Genomic DNA, 18,351 nt, shown 5'->3' with positions numbered 1-18,351 from the left:
TGTGCAGTCATGTTGGAACAGGAAGGGGCAATCTCCAAACTGTTCCCACAAAGTTGGGAACATGAAATTGTCCAAAATGTATTGGTATGCTGACCCCTTAGGAGTTCCCTTCACTGGAACTAAGGGGCCAAGCCCAACCCTTGAAAAACCCCACACATTATAATCCCCCCTCCACCAAATCATTTGGACCAGTGCACAAAGCAAGATCCATAAAGATATGGATGAGCAATTTTGGGGTGGAGGAACTTGTTTAGCCTGCACAGAGTCCTGAAAGAACACCTTTGGGATGAATTAGAGCGCAGACTGTGAGCCAGGCCTTCTTGTCCAACATCAGTCCCTGACCTTACAAATGTGCGTCTGGAAGAATGGTCAAACATTCCCATAGACACACTTCTAAACCTTGTGGACAGCCTTACTGGAAGAGTTGAAGCTGTTATAGGTGCAAAGGGTGGGCCAACTCAATATTGAACTATATGGACTAAGAGTGGGATGCCATTAAAGTTCATGTGCGTGTAAAGGCTGGTGTCCCAATACTTTTGACAATATAGTGTATATGGTACTCTTCTACTGCAAGTCTTCTATGCTGCTAAAAGGGCTGCTATGAATTCTATTTAGCACCTTATAATCATATAAGGTTCCACAGCTGGTGCAACTATAACTGAGGGCAAGTACAGGTGTGTGTGTGAGAGAGATGGAATGCAATCTAAGATTTTTATTATAGTAGGAGCTAGATTTACCACAACAGTACTAAAAGTCATTTTCCCCTTTGATTGTTAGTTTAATAAAATATATAGTGCCCAAAGACATTTTAGAGTCCCTGGAATGAAAGGATTTTGTATTACAGCTCTAATTTGTATAATTTGTATGTTAATATTTATATCCATATTATACCATTCATATTGTAAACACAAAAAGAGGAGCGTGTTGTTTGGTACAATCCATCAGCATTTGGCTTAGTGTTATATGGTTGTTTGAAATGTGATTTTCATTCGTGTACATTGGCTTAGTACAAGCTGATCTCAAACTGTCCTTAAAGTAGATTTAAACTTGAAAAAACAAAAATGGCCTACAGCGTTTGTGTACACTGAGCCATGCATGCAGCAACAACTACCAGGGAAGAACACCAGATCAAATTCTGATTCAGAGATGCTTATATCACCCCAAAGGTAGCATCACCATAGGGTGATTATTGCCCAAAAGAAGATATTATATATATATATATATATATATATATATATATATATATATGGAGAGAGAGAGAGAGAGGGAGCGAGGGAGGGAGGGAGAGAGAGAGAGAGAGCCTTAAGTGACCATCTCTATTCTATAGAATAGAGCAGGGGTCTCCAAACTATGGCCCTCTAGTTGTTCAGGAACTACAATTCCCATCATGTCTAGTCGTGTCTGTGAATGTCAGAGATTTACAATGCCTCATGGGACGTGTAGTTCTGAAACAGCCATAGTTTAGAAAGATGAGTAATGATGCTCATCTGAAACAATCAGTCAGGCAGGGTTTGTAACCTACCCTGATCACAATGTTTTATCCCTGTCATAGGTAAAAGGGGCAGCCCTTACCAAAGCAAACTGATTGCTTACTGCTATCTCTTTCTATAGCAAAACCCATTGCCCTTAGCAGAACTATCCTGTTTGTGCACAGAGTACATTCACATTTGACCACCAATAGGTTTCCATGGGCACCATAAAAGTTGCTGCACCCAATGTAATCCATATCATTTTGCCACTTTTGTTCATTTTCAGATCACTGCACTTTTTATTATTTTAGGAGACTTGATAAGCTAACATTAAATATATTCTCCTAAAAAATTAGAATGCAGTGCTAAAAATTAAAAATACTGGCAGTCCACGATACTGATGGAGGAAGAAGAGAATGAGAACCCCGCAACAGCTTCAGTTTGAGTGGAAACACACCACACCACAGTGACACTCCAATATCCTTACCGGACAAAGGTAAAAAGCAGGCAGTAAACAGAATCTCTTGAGTAGTATGTTCCAACCACAGAGGGACGGCTGTATACTGGGTCCATCAAACTGAAAGCACTTGCCAAAATCCTCTATTTCCTCTCAGAACTCCAGTGGGTTACTCACATGTACGGTATCACCAGAAAGGAATAAAGCAATGCATAGTGAAGCCCGTAATGCACTAGGAAAGCTTTAATTGTACTTATAATAATAATGCCTTAAAAAGAGCAGTATATACATTCAAATGCCGCGGCTCATAGCGTGCTGGTGTCGTAAGCTTTCGTGGTGCATTACGGGCTTCACTATGCATTGCTTTATTCCCTCCTGGTGATACCATACATGTTGACGTACCCACTGGAGTTCTAGGAGGAAATAGAGGATTTTGGCAAGTGCTTTCAGTTTGATGAACCCAGTATACAGCCGCCCCTCTGTGGTTGGAACATAGTCATACTACTCTAGAGATCCTCTTTAATGCCTGCTTTTTACCTTTGTCCGGTAAGGAGATTGGAGTGTCACTGTGGTGGTGTGTTTCCACTCACACTGAACCTGGTGCGGGGTCCTATCCTCATTCCCTTCTTCCTCCATCTGTATCATGGACTGCCAGTATTTTTAATTTTTAGGGCTGCATTCAAATTTTTTATGTATTTTATTTGTCATTCACAAATTATTGCTGCCCGCTTTTCATATGTGAAACTTTTGTATTATTTATTAGCGCGTATATCCTTGTATATTTATTTTGTGTTTAAATATATTCTCTTACATGCTTTACAGTTTGTCTGGATGCCCTTTAAATGCACAAGCCATAAAAAAAGGAAAAACATCAGAGGAACTAATGAGTGTAAAGCTGAAGACAAGCGGAGGTAAGGTGCTGTTTATCAATGTTTATGAAAGGCCGCCGCAACTAATCTAAATACATCCTTGTCTTTGATACTCATAAATGTTTCATTCAAACATGAAAGCAAAATAAATGCATTTCTCCAAGTGAATACGATTTCTGACATTTGCGTGGCTTTTTGTAATATATCATGAGTCCACTTCAATGCTTTGCCTAAGGCTGTAAAAGGAATTCAAAGGTAACTGGTATAACCTGTAAAAGAAATATCAAATACTGTATTTCACATATTCACTTTTCTAAAGTTAATCCCACTCATTAAAAGGGAACACTAACTTTTATAAGTTTTAGAGTCCAGTCCAATAATTCAATGAGATCGCTTGGTTAAAAAGCTGTTCTTCTAACATTCAGCAATTAGACTTTGTTTGGTGTACAAAGTAAGATCATTACATAATTATCTAAATGATAACCAGAAGGAAACAAATGTGTGTTTGGGTGGGGCACAGCAAACAACGCTAACATTAAAATTGCAAAATATTCAATATTTGTTTTAATTCAAGAGTGAGAAGTTAAAGGAGGACTCCTCAAAATGTTAATCCCTATATAAACACAATTACGTAGGAAATCTTTCCTGAGAGAAGTATCTGAGCTGACATTTCTGACCCCCTTCTGAAGTTGACAATTCAGTAGTTAGGCCCCTTTTAGGAAAAGCAGCAGCTATGATCTTACCACGTTGCTCCTTAAAAATACCATCACACTTATAAAGCACAGTGGTGTGTTTTACAAATGTGCTCTTTCCTGTAGGATTCCAAGGGGGTGCCATTCATTCTAAAGAATACATGAAAACAAAATAGAAAAAAGTCAGTGGAGGAAAGCTTGCTCATGTGACTAGTTACAGAAACAATTGAGTACTGTCCGTGATACTTTTTCTATTTGCACTAACATACAATTTTTCAGGACAAGCTTCTGGGGTATGTTCTCTTATTCAAGGTCCAAGCAGTACTGCTGGGACCTTGAAGAAGGGATAAATGCAGAGGGGGAAGGGAAAGGAAAAACCCACCACTCCAAGGCAGTCTGCACGGCTTTGATCCCAGAGAGGCTGGAGTGAACCTGCAAACAGGGTGCTCGCTGAGGTCCGTAACCCAAAAGTTCAATGGAAAAAAAGAGAATGTGGCACTTCCAGTAGCAGAGAATCGTGGAGTTTATTGCACATGAAGAGATCCAACATTAGACCACAGGACAACACACCAATCATCAGACGCGTTTCACACAATAGTGCTTAATCAGTACTCAATTGTTTCTGTTGCAAGTACACTATCATGGCTACAATCACCCCATGTGACATGCCAAATTCAGGTGACTGGCCTGTCTACCAATTACGAAGTTCTATCTGCATTATAATGCAGACAAAACTCAGAGGGACACCGTAAAGTCAACACTGCACCCTCCCACTGAAAGCAAAAAGTGGCATTGACTCTCCGCTATGAATAAAACCTGCAAGCTGCATGCTTGTTCTGAATCTTGCATCACAACGTAGTGAAACTGTAACATGAGCAGGACAGCAAGATAATGAAAATTTTGAGTTGTTGGGAAAGTATTTCATTCATGGTGGCTTTCCTTTAAAATGTCCTAAAAAATCCTTGTCCTGATATCCCCTGTAACTGTAAAATGATTAAGTTTCTTTTATCGATCAGGTAAGCTAAGCAGAAAATGTATTTTGGCTTTGACTGGAGGTAAATCAGTATAGATCCTTCACAGAAGCTAAGCTCAACAACAGAGATATGTCGAGAATTACAGATTTTAGATTTTCTTTATCTAGTTCATCTCAAGAATAACTTTGGTGTATTTTTTAAGCTTAAGGAAATCTAAGCTGGCAATCTGCAAGTGTTTTGTACACTCTGATACAAAATTTACCCTACTGCATCCATTAGGCCTCATGATGAACTCTGGATGTTTTTATAGCTGATCCTAGTGGCGTCAGGCAATTCTTTTTTTTTTTACAGTTTAAAAAAGCCTCTCCATTGTCCATGCGCACATGGGCTTTTAGGAGCTGTAAGTTGTATAGGCATTTTCAAGCTGCAAAAAAACCCCAGGGCCAATGAGTTCTGGAGCAGCAGTGTTATGGCTGTAAAAATGCCTGGCTAAATGCAGCTAAATGCATGTTAATGCTGTATACAGTGCTGAGCCACGTCAAGCATTTTTAAGCAGAAGTAGTTGGATTTGGAAGTGGAAAATTGAGGAGGGCAGAGAAACGCGAGTAAATGTTAAAGCAGCTAAACATGCATTAAAGTCAATACAAAACGCTTTGGAAAGCACATTTTTGCAGTCGCTTTTCCTGGCATCAGTACTGGCTTTGCAGCTCAGTTTTTTTAATGCCTCGTGTGCATGATGCCCTTAAAACAGCCATCTTCTGTATTTGTGCACAGGTCTATTCAGGGCTTCTGGCTTTATGAAGCTTCTTGGTGTAGTATCAGAAATCTAATAAAAAAAAATAAAAAAAAAGCAATCACTTTCTGCTGCTAACTACTGGACAGAACCAGCATGCTTTTAAAAATTAAAACTGACTTTTCACATCATTTTTTTATCTGCTGTACAAATTGTGACCTTGCTTCATTTATGATAAAATATTAAGTACAACACTTCCTTTTTTACCTGGGAACTTTGGAGACAAATTCTCCCTACCATAGTTGCTAGCTCTTTTCCCCCCCATCTCTGAGTTTTCCCACCCATATTTAGGTATTTCACCCCTATATTGCTTTTTCCATAATATAAGCAACATGTAAAAAAAGATTAACAAACAACGTCAACAAAAATAGGAACGCCCCTACAAGACAGTATTTGGTCCTGAAGATAAGTCCCTAGGAAGCTTTCAAACTCTAAAAAGGATTAATGTAAGATGGACGGTAACCAGGGCCACTGATAGGGGGGAACCATCAGCCCTCCTGTAGGGGGCCTGGGCACACAGGGGGGCCCCAAAGGCATGGGGAAATCGGTGCGGTCGGGTACAGGGGAAATTACAGAAGGAAGCCCTGTTCGTCTCTCTGTAGCAGCTGAAAGCCAGTTTCACCCCCTCTTGCTGCACGGAGAGACACAAACACAGGGCATCATTCCTGTAATTGCTTCTCTGACACTGATCCCCCTCCCTGATCTGCCTGTTCCTGATCCCCCCCCCCATTTGCCCCCTTTTCACTGTGCCGTTTCCCCCCTCCTCCCTCCCGCAGCGCTGCTGGCTTCCCTGTTCTGTAAAAAAATAACAAATTGTAAAACAAATTGTAAAAAAAAGAAAAAGAACAATTAAACATTGTAATAAAACTATTGTAAAATAAAATAATTGCAAACATTTTTACCTTATAAAACATGTAAAAAAACGATTAAAAAGGGCTAATTCACCGAAGTTCTCTGATATTTTTTGTGTCCGCTAATAATGATTTTAGTGTATTTCTAGTGAAAATATTGTCTTGACATATTCAGGGGGACCCTGCCAGATAGGTTGTATGGGGCCCCATGATTTCTAACAGCAGTCCTGACAGTAACAGTAGCACTTTATGGTGCATACATGCCAAACAGCTTAGTTTAGTCATTTTGAAGTAACACAGATTTACTTTACCTTGCTGAACTGGTTGTTTTCTCATGATACCAATAAGTGACCAAGAATCCCAACCACTATCCAAAACTGATTAATAGCAAAAATCAGATTAACCTCCTTAGCGGTAATCCCGAGCGTGACTCGCGGTTGGTTTTTCATATCAGGAGCGGTAACCCCGAGTCACGCTCGGGGTAGATGTGCAGAGAGCGCAGCGGAGTCTCTTACCTTCTCCTGGCGATCCAGCGATGATCTCTCATTGCTGTGACCGCCAGCCGAGAGTCCCGCCGCTCCTCCGTCGGTCTCCGTTGCTCTGATGACTTCCTAGTTCCGTTCCCTGCAGCAGCAATGCTGCATGGGAGCGGAACTAGGGAGGGAAATTCAAAAAAAAAAAATAAAAAAACGTTGCACAAAACACAAAACACATTTTATATTATATATATATATGCATATATATATATATATATATGCATATATATATATATGCATATATATATATGTATATATATATGCATGTATATATATATATATATATATATATATATATATATATATATATATATATATATGCGCATATATATATATATATATATATATATATATATATACACCGGTATATATATATGCATATATATATATATATATGTATGCATATATATATATATATGTATATATATATATATATATATATATATATATATATATATATATATATATATATATATATATGCACACACACATATATCTATATATAATATATAATGCATGAATTATAATCTAATCAATAATATAATTTTATTATATATATTATATATTAAATAATAAAATAATATTATTGATTCGATTATAATTCACGTGTTTGTGTTTCAAATTTATCACATCTGGGATGTCTACTAGACTCTTGTTTTGGTCAGGTTTAAGTTAGTAATTACTAAGAATTGTAGGCCTATAATACATAACGCCAAATTTCCATGAAAAGAATTGTACCGCTTTTGGTATGTAATTCCTGACATAATCATACCGCCAGGGGGGTTAAGCAAGTCTTCAGGAATATATTTACAGTGGACAAAAAGAAAAGTTTGTAATTCTGCAATTAAGTTATGGGACAGGAGGATGCATTTTTCTTATAATAACTAAACTATTACTATAAATAAAAAACCCAACACAAGTTAATTTTTGCATAAGTAATGGCCGCTGCACTTTATTGGTTTTAAATAAATTAAATAATTATTTATTCAAAATTCAATCAAATAAATTTTCCAAATCAAACAAAATTATAAAACATACATCTGTATCGCTTAGACCCAGAACTCAAGCGAAATAGAAACATATTTTCAAACCACCAAAGTCCCCCCTTGATTCAAGGGTGACGTCACCACATAAAGTGCCAGCGACGGGTGGGAGGGAGGGGAGCTCGCCCGGCAGTCACTATACAACTGAGGGGCTTACCTCAGGGTCCCCCTATATATAGCCTGGGGCCAGAATATTCTAGAGGGGGCGCTGTAAAGCCCGCCAGAACTGTGAGGGGCTACTGAATTTCCTTAAAGGGGCCGCGTCCTCAAAATTAAAATACTTAACGTAAAAAATTATTATTTTTTTTTTAACATCCCCTGTCCCATGTGAGAGGGCACATATACTTGTGCCCTCTTACCATTCTTCTGAAACCTGAGTGCATATCAACCTTTTTTTAATCACATGCAGAGAATGAAAAAAATGCAGTTTGTTCTTCAAATAATTGGATGTTTAAAGTGAGCAGGTTTACTTTAATTTTCTATCCACTTGAATAAATCAGGTTCAGCTTACTTTACAGCACTTCACCTCATTTTACATTCTACAGGCCCACGGCTAGCTTTATTATGATTTTATAATTCACGGGTTCAGGAAAAACACCAATGACCTAAAAAAGAGATGTGAAGGGACCAGTCCTATTTGTTTTAAATGTAAAGCACAACTTTAACTGATTACTTTAAAACAAGCTGAATAAATATAGTTCAACATATGTGATGTTCCTAAATGAATGCACCTTTAAAAGCAAATGTCATCAAAAACAGAACGAACAATGTTGGAAGGAATTAAAAAGGATGATAAAATGCCATTTTTTATTTTCTGGAAATACTTCAATTCAAACAATCCTCTCCTATCTTTGTAAATTTCATAATAAACTTTATAAAACAACAACATTTTTAATTAACATTAGCTTCTGCTTAAGTTGTTAATCTATTGAATGATTGATTATAAATAAAGCCCTCAAATTATATATTTTAAATGTAGTTCTACCAAGCTCCCTTCCCACATTTCATTGATGTTATACTATACATCTGAACACTGGCATCACCCGGAAAACAACTGTTCATAAATATAAATGTGTTAATGTACCCAGCAGGCATAGAGAATGGGGATGATATCAGGAATTTAGATGAAGAGATCAAAGAACTGAATGAATCAAATTTGAAGATAGAAGCTGATATGATGAAACTTCAAACCCAGGTTAGAATATTTCAGTCCTTCTGTTTACACCTCTATTCAAAACACAAATTATGCAAACAAAAATTGCCGTGGTCAAACCATTTTTTTTTTTTATAGAACGGAAATCCAGTGAACACTTTTCCCTTTTTATCTGCTATCTCTGTCCCTGATGGGAACATTTACCCTCACTTCCTATAGTTGTTAGCAAGAGAAAAAGTGACAGGAGATCCAATTTTTGACAGTTGTCATCGGCAATGAGAAACTTATTGTAGTGATCACTCAAAAAATGTTCCCTAATTCGGAAACAATTGCTCATAATTTCTGTTGTTCTCTGAGACAAGAAACAAGGAAACCCAACAGAAACACAACAATAAAGACTAGGCAAGAGTTTTGACCCTTCAATACCATCAAACACATAATAACATTTTGGCTGGATGCATGGATGTGTTCTCATTAAGTGACTTCCCTGAATTTAGCATTTTGTTTGTAGACATTATCCTTTAAATAAATTTAAAAAAATAGGCTTCTTGAAAATCTGAAACATTAAAGAAGTAATAGTCACTATGTTGGTTATTAAATGATTGTGTGGAGAAAAAGAAATATCAGTTCTTTTATATTTTGGTCAGAAGGTCAAAAGGTCTTTCTATGTATAGCCAATTTAACCCCTTTACACCGACGGAATGCAAATATGCGGCCTCGGCTTTGGGGGGTTGTACCGGGGTGATGCCTGCAGCTACAGGCATCATATCAGCACTGTTGGACAGAGCCCACTGTTGGCTTTCTTGTAATGACAACCGATGTGGCTGATCAGCCGCTCAGTTGTCATTACAAGGAGCGGGAGGGAACGTCTCCCCCCTCCCGTGGCTCACCCGGGTCTCCCATGCCACCGGGAGACCCGAATGACCAGCTGTTATGCCCAGGCTTGGCTTTGATAGGGTCTCTGATGTAAAGCCTGAAAGCAATGTCATGACATCACTTCCAGGCACTGGAGACTTTAAGAAAAAAAATGACAGCATTCAAAACAGCTAAACTTGGAGTTTTGAATGCTTTTAAGTGCAAAGAAGGGATTTGTGGTCTTTTTGACCCCAGATCCCTCCATAAATAGTACCTGTCACTGCCTATTACTGTCACAAGGGATGTTTACATTCCTTGTGACAGCAAAAAAAATGATTAAAAAAAATTAAATGGACAATATAAAAATAAAAAAATGATAAAGAAAAAAGAAATTGAAAGCGCCCCGTCCCTCCGTGCTAGCGTTCATAAAATAACACATACGCAAGTCACGCCCACATATGTAAACAGTATTCAAACCACACATGTGAGGTATCGCCTAGAGATCATTAGAGAGAGAGAAATAATTCTAGCACAAGAACTCCTCTGTAACTCTGAAAAGGTAACTGTTAAAAATGTTTTAAAGCATCGCCTATGGAGATTTTTAAGTATCGAGGTTTGTCGCCATTCAACGAGTGTGCACAATTTTAAAGCATGACATGTTAGGTATTTATTTACTCGACATAACATCATCTTTCACATCATCCAAAAAAAATTGGTGTTTACTTTACTGTTTTGTTTTTTTTAATTCGTGAAAGTGTATTTCTTCCCAAAAAATTGCATTTGAAAGACCGCCGCACAAATACCGTGGGACATAAAATATTGCAACGTTCACCATTTTATTCTCTGCTAAAAAATGTATATATAATGTTTGGGGGTTCTAAGTGATTTTATAGCAAAAAATACTGATTTTAACTTGTAAGCATCATATGTCAGAAAAAGGCTTAGGCTCCAAGGGGTTAAAGAAGAGCTGCAGTTAGGCTTAAATATTTGTTTTGTTAAAATCATTTTATGTGCTATGCGCATCAGATGCTGACCTTCTTTACCGCATTGTTCTACTATAAGGTACATTTTTCTAAATTGTTAATATTAGATTTAGGATTTGATCCACACACTAGGTGACATCAGCAAAATATGTTTCCATGCTATTGGAGTGTTAAAGGGATTCCTTACTTAGGCATCACCCTCACCTCTAGAACTGCTTTACTAGCAGATACTAAATATAATCCACTTATTACTAAACTGACTAAAGAAACTGAACACCTAGCCAAATGTTACCTGTCCTGGTAAGGGAAGTTGGTGTCTTTTAAAATACTTCTTGTACCCCAAATTATTATTTTTTTTTAGAACTTTCCCTATTCCCATAAACTCTAGCCATATCCATTCCCTAAACTTTCTACTTTAAAGGTTTATTGCAGAAGTCAGAGAAATCAAAGGCATGTAAAAAAACAATTGCATTACATTTATAACACTGAATTTTCTCTTCTGCATGGAGTCCTCCTTTAATTCACTATATATGATATTGGTGGAGTATGAGACATTCATTAGTTTAATCCAATCAAAGTATAATAGTTTTGTAGTTATTTAAAAATGTGATATATACTGTATGCATTTATATTAACCATGGGTACAATGCATAATGTATATAGGTATGGTAACTAGAGTCCCATTCTGGGGTTTTTATATTGCATATTATTGGAAACATTTTAAAAACAAACTTTTTCCCAGTTTATTTTCATGCAGCCTGTTGATGGCAAAATTGCCACTATTTTCTTCCTTATTTAAGGAAGGATAATTCAATAGAACATTCTTAATAGTCACCCAACACAAAAAGTTTAACAGGTGCAGGGATTAGTACATAAATGGTATAATGAGGAGCTCTGTTTTTATCTAAACATTCACAGTAGCAGTATTTTAATATTCTGTCACAATACAGGGTTATGTATAGAAAGATACAATCTGTAACGCAAGACAAAGGGTTTCCATTTAAAATCTTACCTAGTCATTTATCTAAAACATATTAACAAGTTTCTGCCACCTCTAACCTGTCATCATGCACTATGTAGTGACATCACAGGGTTCACCTCAGCCCCTCCAGCAAATACATATTGTGACAACTCTGATAACATAATCATATACTGTATACAATATATATACAGCTTAATTTTGTAAGTAGTACCATGTAAAAATGTTCTTTTCCTAATATTCTTTGCATGTTTTGCAACAGTTTATTACCTTGAGCAAAATGTGGGGGGGTGGCAATGGCCTCTTTATCTCTTCATATTGTTTTATGGAGCAATCAGTATTAGTGGTTTATCAGATTTGCCTGATTTTGTAATAAAGGACAAAAATCATAGGGCTCAAACTAATACTAACAAGAATCTGTGCTGCAAACAAAGTCACTTGATCATGATCAGGTCACTATACATACAGTGAGAGGAATTTGCTGGAGGCCTGGAGCGCCAGAATCTGAAGCAGCTGTGCATGGCAATCAGCTTCTATTTTCCATTCTCAAACTTCATATAGCACATTTTAAGGGGTTAAAGCTCTTTCACCTGAGTAGTTGGAAAGGGGGGGGGGGGGGTATGCAGTAAAAAACAAGTGGCTGAGCAAGGATTTTAGCTCCCACTGGCCACCCACCTAAATGCTAATCTTACAGCCTAATAGGCCTGTTCACGTGCAATGGCTATGCCATTTTTAACTCAAGCTGCAGAGTTTGAGAGATGACACTGCCATTCAAAAACACCCATTGAGATTAGGAGGTAGTGGTAACACGTGTCAGACTCAGCTTTACCACCCTGTTCATTGTGGGTCGCTTTTCAGGAGGCAGAAGTAGCCTATCAGTCACAGCTATACCCTACTATTTGCTGTAGATTGCTTTTCAGACGGAGGTAAACACTGCCGCCTGTTGTCTGAAAGAGACCTTAAAGCAACATTTTTTTTTCATTTTGGGATAAAAGTTTTGCATAAATTAATAAGCAAACTTAAAAACTCATAAGTAACAAATTTAAAAGCAAACAAAACAAGGAAACTGGCATAACGGCAAACAATTTTTCCAGTACACAGCTAGTTGTCTGGGTATATGAACATATCTGCATAAAGTGATATCCTTAACATTCTTTACTTTTTTATGCTTTTATCCTTTCTCTAGCCTTTTTATCCTAACTCTAACCACCTTTAAGAACAAAATCTTATATACAGATGTAAGCAAACGAAAGCCAATGATGTAGAGTCACTAGACTTGCAATTAAAGGGAAAGAACCACAACTAATTTATTTTATAGGATAGAAAAACTACACCTAATAGTGTAACTGTAGGTGTTCAATGTTGTTCCTGAGAGGAAGTGAAACTGTATATTTGTCTGCTATACATTAGTTGCTATACTCCTGCTTATTCACAATTTGGGCCCTTATGGATCATTTGTCTACAAGCTCTATTTGGTTGATAGGTAGGGACAATGTATGTCAGCTCTGAGTTCAATCAAAAGCACAGCACAATAACTTTTTTGCTTAAGAGTAAGCCTACATAGGGAATATTCCTAGACATAAAAGCCCATTTAAAAAAGGGAAAGTACATCATATTCATTATTCCTGCAGGTCATTGAATACATTAATGTATAGTCATCTCTGTTTATGTAGTTTTTGTCTCTCATTCAGGCCATACTTTCATAGTTCCCATGTAACCCTCAAAATCTTCTGATTTAGATCTCTTCAATGGAGACAAATCTGAAAACAATAGAGGAGGAGAACAAACTCATAGAGCAGAACAATGAAAGCCTTTTGAAGGAGTTGGCTGGTCTGAGCCAAGCCCTTATCTCAAGTCTTGCTGATATACAGCTTCCACAAATGGTAAGGCTATAAAGTTTGCCATCATTATCCACCTATGATAGCATCCTTGATATGCGCCAAGTCATCTGTATGCTGTGAAACACAATTTTAAAAGAAAATCAGTAAAGTTAGATTATGTTTTGGCCAAAAGTGCATGCATGATACTATGGACCTGATGTTTAAAAATGTCAGTGCTAAGAACTGATGTGACCTTCCCACAGACAACGCTGAGACTGAAGTAATGACACTCTAAAATGTCAAGCTAACAAATACATTGGCAAGAATGCCTATATAGATCAGGGTTTTTATGGATGAAGATTAAAATCTAGATGTATCCGAGTGTGGCAGACTGTTGTCATGGACAATACTGTTTTGTTGACTTGAAACTGTTGAACATACAGTAGCTCAGTCTACAGTAGATAATCTAACCTCATGTCATGAGCTTACCTGGCTTCATTCTTCATACACTAGTATTCACTTAACGTACAAGTTGGGATGTATGGCCTCTCTACCAGAAGAATATTATTATAACCCCACAGTCTTGATCTTTATGGCAGATGTGAGATATACAGGTTAATTCAAGATAGAACCCCTCCTCCACAATTGTTTGACTGTATGTAACATCTACCAATTCCATCAAATTTTAGAGAAACCACTCAACTATTCATTTCAGCCCATATCTACTATGAAGCATACAGTCTAATGTCTCCTGTAAAAATTATAAAGAATGGCAAACATTAGTGTCAGCTTGGTTGAACACTGATTTACCTATGAGTACATTTACATACACAAACATAGTGGAAACATAAAACTCTATGCAGATAGTGCCCAAGATATGAAATGCATCTGGAATTGCATAACTTTAAAACCACATTTCTTTAAAACTATAACGCCTTGCTTCCCTTATAAAATAGGTTATTAAACTCTGTGGATAGTTGTAAATTAAACTACTGCAAAACACAACTGTCAATCTGGTAGCTAAATGTAAAGAGTGTAGTGGTTGTGCTGTATCTGGCCAACAATTACTGTGTTTTTGTACATGGAGAGTTAGATCTGAATTTTTTTTTACCAAGGCTATTGATGAACAACTTGTTCACGCCTGCTCCCCTTATGTATACACCATCTGCTAAGTACCTGCTTAGTTAGTTACTTGTTACTATGGTGAATTGCTCCCAGGATCTGTCAAATAGAACTAGTAGACAACTTCCATCTTCCTGATTTTTGTTCTTCATTTTACAGAATAGTATTTTAAAGAAATGTTTTAACCATTCATGTAGGTCCACGTCACAATGCATCTTATTCCCTAACTTCCTAAAACAAGGACACAGATATGTGCACAATACAGCTGGCTTGGCTATAACCTTAAAAAAGGCATAGGACTGATTTAGTCTGTTCATTTTTCACTTTCTAGGTAATAAAGGAATTGCATACAGTAATGATAGTTACAGTCACAGAGCTTACACAAACTTCTTGTATACTGTCTAGATGGGAATTGAATGCCTCACTGGTTGCAAAGGGCATACCAGCATTATGATTTTTTAATGGTTTCACAAAAGATACTGCCATATACTCTTGTCAACTCCCAACACCACTTTCCTCTAACAATGTTAAACTGGTATGGCAAAGCCAAAGTGTTGTAAACCTCTTAAAACTCGAACCCTCTGCCAAAACTGTGACACATAAAGATAAACCAAATGGTAGTTCTCATGGCTGCCCTAATTACTAAGATAATCCCTATGCCTTTAACTTTCTTGGACAAAACTAAAGTATTTTGCATTCGGACATACTGCCTGAAAGAAATATTGTCTGGATTCCACGCTGAAACCAGTCTAATTGATTGTTTTAAAAATAAGTTTTTTTATATTATGGGCTCTGCATAATAGTGGTTGAAGCAATCTCACTACCTGACATGACAGATGCTTAAATGTATCAGTTGAGGCCACAAGGTTCTGCCTCTTCTAAAAAAAGCACCACCTCCTTTTCCTATGTATACAGATAACTATTCTTCAAATATATATATATATATACACACAAGGGGCAAGATAGCAAATTCCCTTTTTTTGTTGACATAAAGAAGAAATCCCAGTTTATATGTGTGCATCCAAACACCTCTTGAAGGTGAATGGCCAAGCAATGTGGTGTCAGGAAAATTCAGGTTTTTATTCATTGACTTTGAAATCACAGATTATTAATTTGTAAAAATCTTTGTTTTTCTATTTTTCTTTGTTTGGATATGGTAGAATCCCTGTGTGTTCATCCTCTCTATATTTGTCCTGATGATAATTGTCACTGGGGCTGAAAGTGAGGGATACATCAATACTTTGGAGTTGTCACCAAATAAAAAAAGGGAGCTCTTCCAGTTAGAGACTTGTTCCAGGGATAACTATCTGAGATATAATTTTCCTAATTTTGGAGATTTTTCTCTTTCAGAACAGGAAGTGATGAGTTATCTCCCAATGAGATAAAGAGGTCTATCCAAAAGTTTTGATTTTAGATATACACTTGAAAGACAGATTTGTTTCTGTTTACATGCTATTTTTTGACGTGATGTTGTTGCAATCCACCTACATTAACTTGATCTGTAATAATCCATGTTTGTTTCTCCCATTAGGAACCAATCAGTGAACATAATTTTGAGGCCTATGTAAATACTCTCACTGAGATGTACAGCAATATGGAGCAGGACTATTCCCCAGAATGCAAAGCGCTCCTGGAAAATATAAAGCAAGCAGTGAAGGGTATTCATGTATAGTATGCAAAAAGCTGCTGGGCACCGCAATATAACTGAAAAGAAAAGTCCATTGGTATCTTGCTGAAGTACGTCTACCAACACAATGAAAATTACGGATTGATGTACTCCAACACTGCACTATTTACTTTCCCAGCAGTCATAAATCAAAAACTAAAATAAGTGACTGTTTAAATGAACAGCACCACACTTAAAAGTGTATTCCAATGTACTTATTTCAGCTCATTTTTTTCTCTATTGCACTCTTTTTTGTATAGTGAATGTAAAAAGGTGTTTGCAACTATTTTTTATAAATTGTATTTATTTCAGTTCAAAAAGAAGTTTTGTTCATAACTTTTGATGAATTTTTTATTTGATTAGGATTACCATATTTTTACAAATATCTTTTTTTTCCTGAGTTATTTTCTGAGTGGATTTTAAACAGATTTAATGATTGGTGATTCTGTAAATAGCAATGGAAAAATCTGAAATGAAAAGACATGTTACTACAGAAATAAAAAATGAGGTGAAGGTCATTATTATATTTTTGGTACTATCGACCGTATCCCTTAAATCCTTATTATCAGTTTAAAAGTAGCATTGCTGCACCATGAGATCAGGGATTAAAATAAAAAACAGATAGCCACCCATATAAAGTTTTTTTTTTTATTATTATTTAAAAATTTTGTTTATTTTAGACTAATGCTAGCAATAATAATTAGTAGCATATAAATTAATGTTGTTTATTGTAATATATATTATTTATTTGTGTCATAAACACTGGATTTCTTGCTAGCACTTGAATAATTCATAAATGATACCTCATGGCCTTTAGCATATAGAAAATTAAGACATATAACCTTACAGTTTCTGTTTCTGGGATTTGTTATGCTTCACTGGCATGTTTTCTTAGAAATATAAAACTTAAGTCTTCTTCCACATAAGGTGGCAATCTAATCTTAATCCTTTAGAACTCAATAATGTAATATGACTTATTTTTACAGGTTATATTTTGTAGTTTATTTGTGCAAATATAACTGTTTTCTCATTACCACAATTTTCTTAGAATGTAAATAAGGGCTGGTGTACATGGGCCTCTCTCTCTTGCTTCTTTTATGTTTATGCTTAATTACCACAGGAGTGATGGAAGAGTTCTGTAAGTTCTGCTGTGGGAATTCCCATATTTCTGCAAAAACAGTTGTTAAAAAAAAAAAAACAGATATCAAGGATAAATCTGAATATATCTATTTAACATTCTCATAAAAAAATGAACATTTGTTTAGCTAATAAGAATTGTAGGTGTACAATGTTAATTTTAGGAAATCCATTCTAGAAAAGGCAACTATTAAACCTTTATAAAGTAACAAGATGCAACATCAGCAGCCAATCATTTTAGAATTTTCTACATATGTTTTGAAGCACATGCACATTTCACCAAACAATCAGGTGTTATGTTCAGGTGATATCAGATGCGCTATTGAAGCTTGGTGATGGCTGAATGGAAATATCCAAGTTGTCTGAACAAACTATGTCAAAGTATTGTATTCTGTAACACATATAGATTTGGGACTATTTCTAGTAAAATTACCCACCAATTGAACAATTTATTTCCCATCAACTCCACATAGATTTAGCGGAGAGTAAAATAAAACACTCCATGTCGGTGTGCCTCTGGAGAGAAAAATAAAGATTTCAGAAGGACAATCTGCTAATTAATAAAATAATACATCCTAGCTAACACCTATTTGTCCTGAATGATATCAACTAAGGGTATCGGTTGAGGTTTGTAGAAACCATAGGTATCCCAGTTGTTCCCTGTTTTTTTCAATGTTATTGACATCAGATGATGAAAATATGAAGATTATAGACAACTGTAATTTGATCTCACCTTTCCTTGATGATAACATTGGCTATGTGCCATTTGGACATGGGTTATCTATTTTTACAGAGGGACTGGTATTTTCTATGCCAATAGCATCCCACCTTTTTGAAGTGGCAAGACCAAAGGCCCATTTGCTACTGATTAGAGACACAACATTTTGCCATTGTTCTGTTCCCCAAAAGATGTACTAATAGTACAATCTTGCAAGTTGAAGACCCCAAAATA

General features: G+C 36.4%; 1 protein-coding gene across 1 annotated transcript in view; it reads left to right on the top strand.

The window, feature by feature from the left end:
* ST18 (ST18 C2H2C-type zinc finger transcription factor) overlaps positions 1-17,333 on the top strand; it is a 254,081-nt gene extending 236,748 nt beyond the window's left edge. The window contains exons 18-21 of the mRNA XM_082258427.1: positions 2,749-2,837; positions 8,776-8,879; positions 13,394-13,537; positions 16,128-17,333. Of these exons, the coding sequence (XP_082114553.1) occupies positions 2,749-2,837; positions 8,776-8,879; positions 13,394-13,537; positions 16,128-16,268 (478 nt within the window). The 3' untranslated portion in view covers positions 16,269-17,333. The remainder of the gene's footprint in view (positions 1-2,748; positions 2,838-8,775; positions 8,880-13,393; positions 13,538-16,127) is intronic.
* The last annotated feature ends 1,018 nt before the right edge of the window (positions 17,334-18,351 follow it).

Source organism: Pelophylax lessonae (assembly GCF_965119305.1).
Source record: "Pelophylax lessonae genome assembly, chromosome: 5".
In the NCBI taxonomy this organism is placed as follows: Eukaryota; Metazoa; Chordata; class Amphibia; order Anura; family Ranidae; genus Pelophylax; species Pelophylax lessonae.
This window is presented reverse-complemented; position numbering and strand designations above follow the sequence as displayed.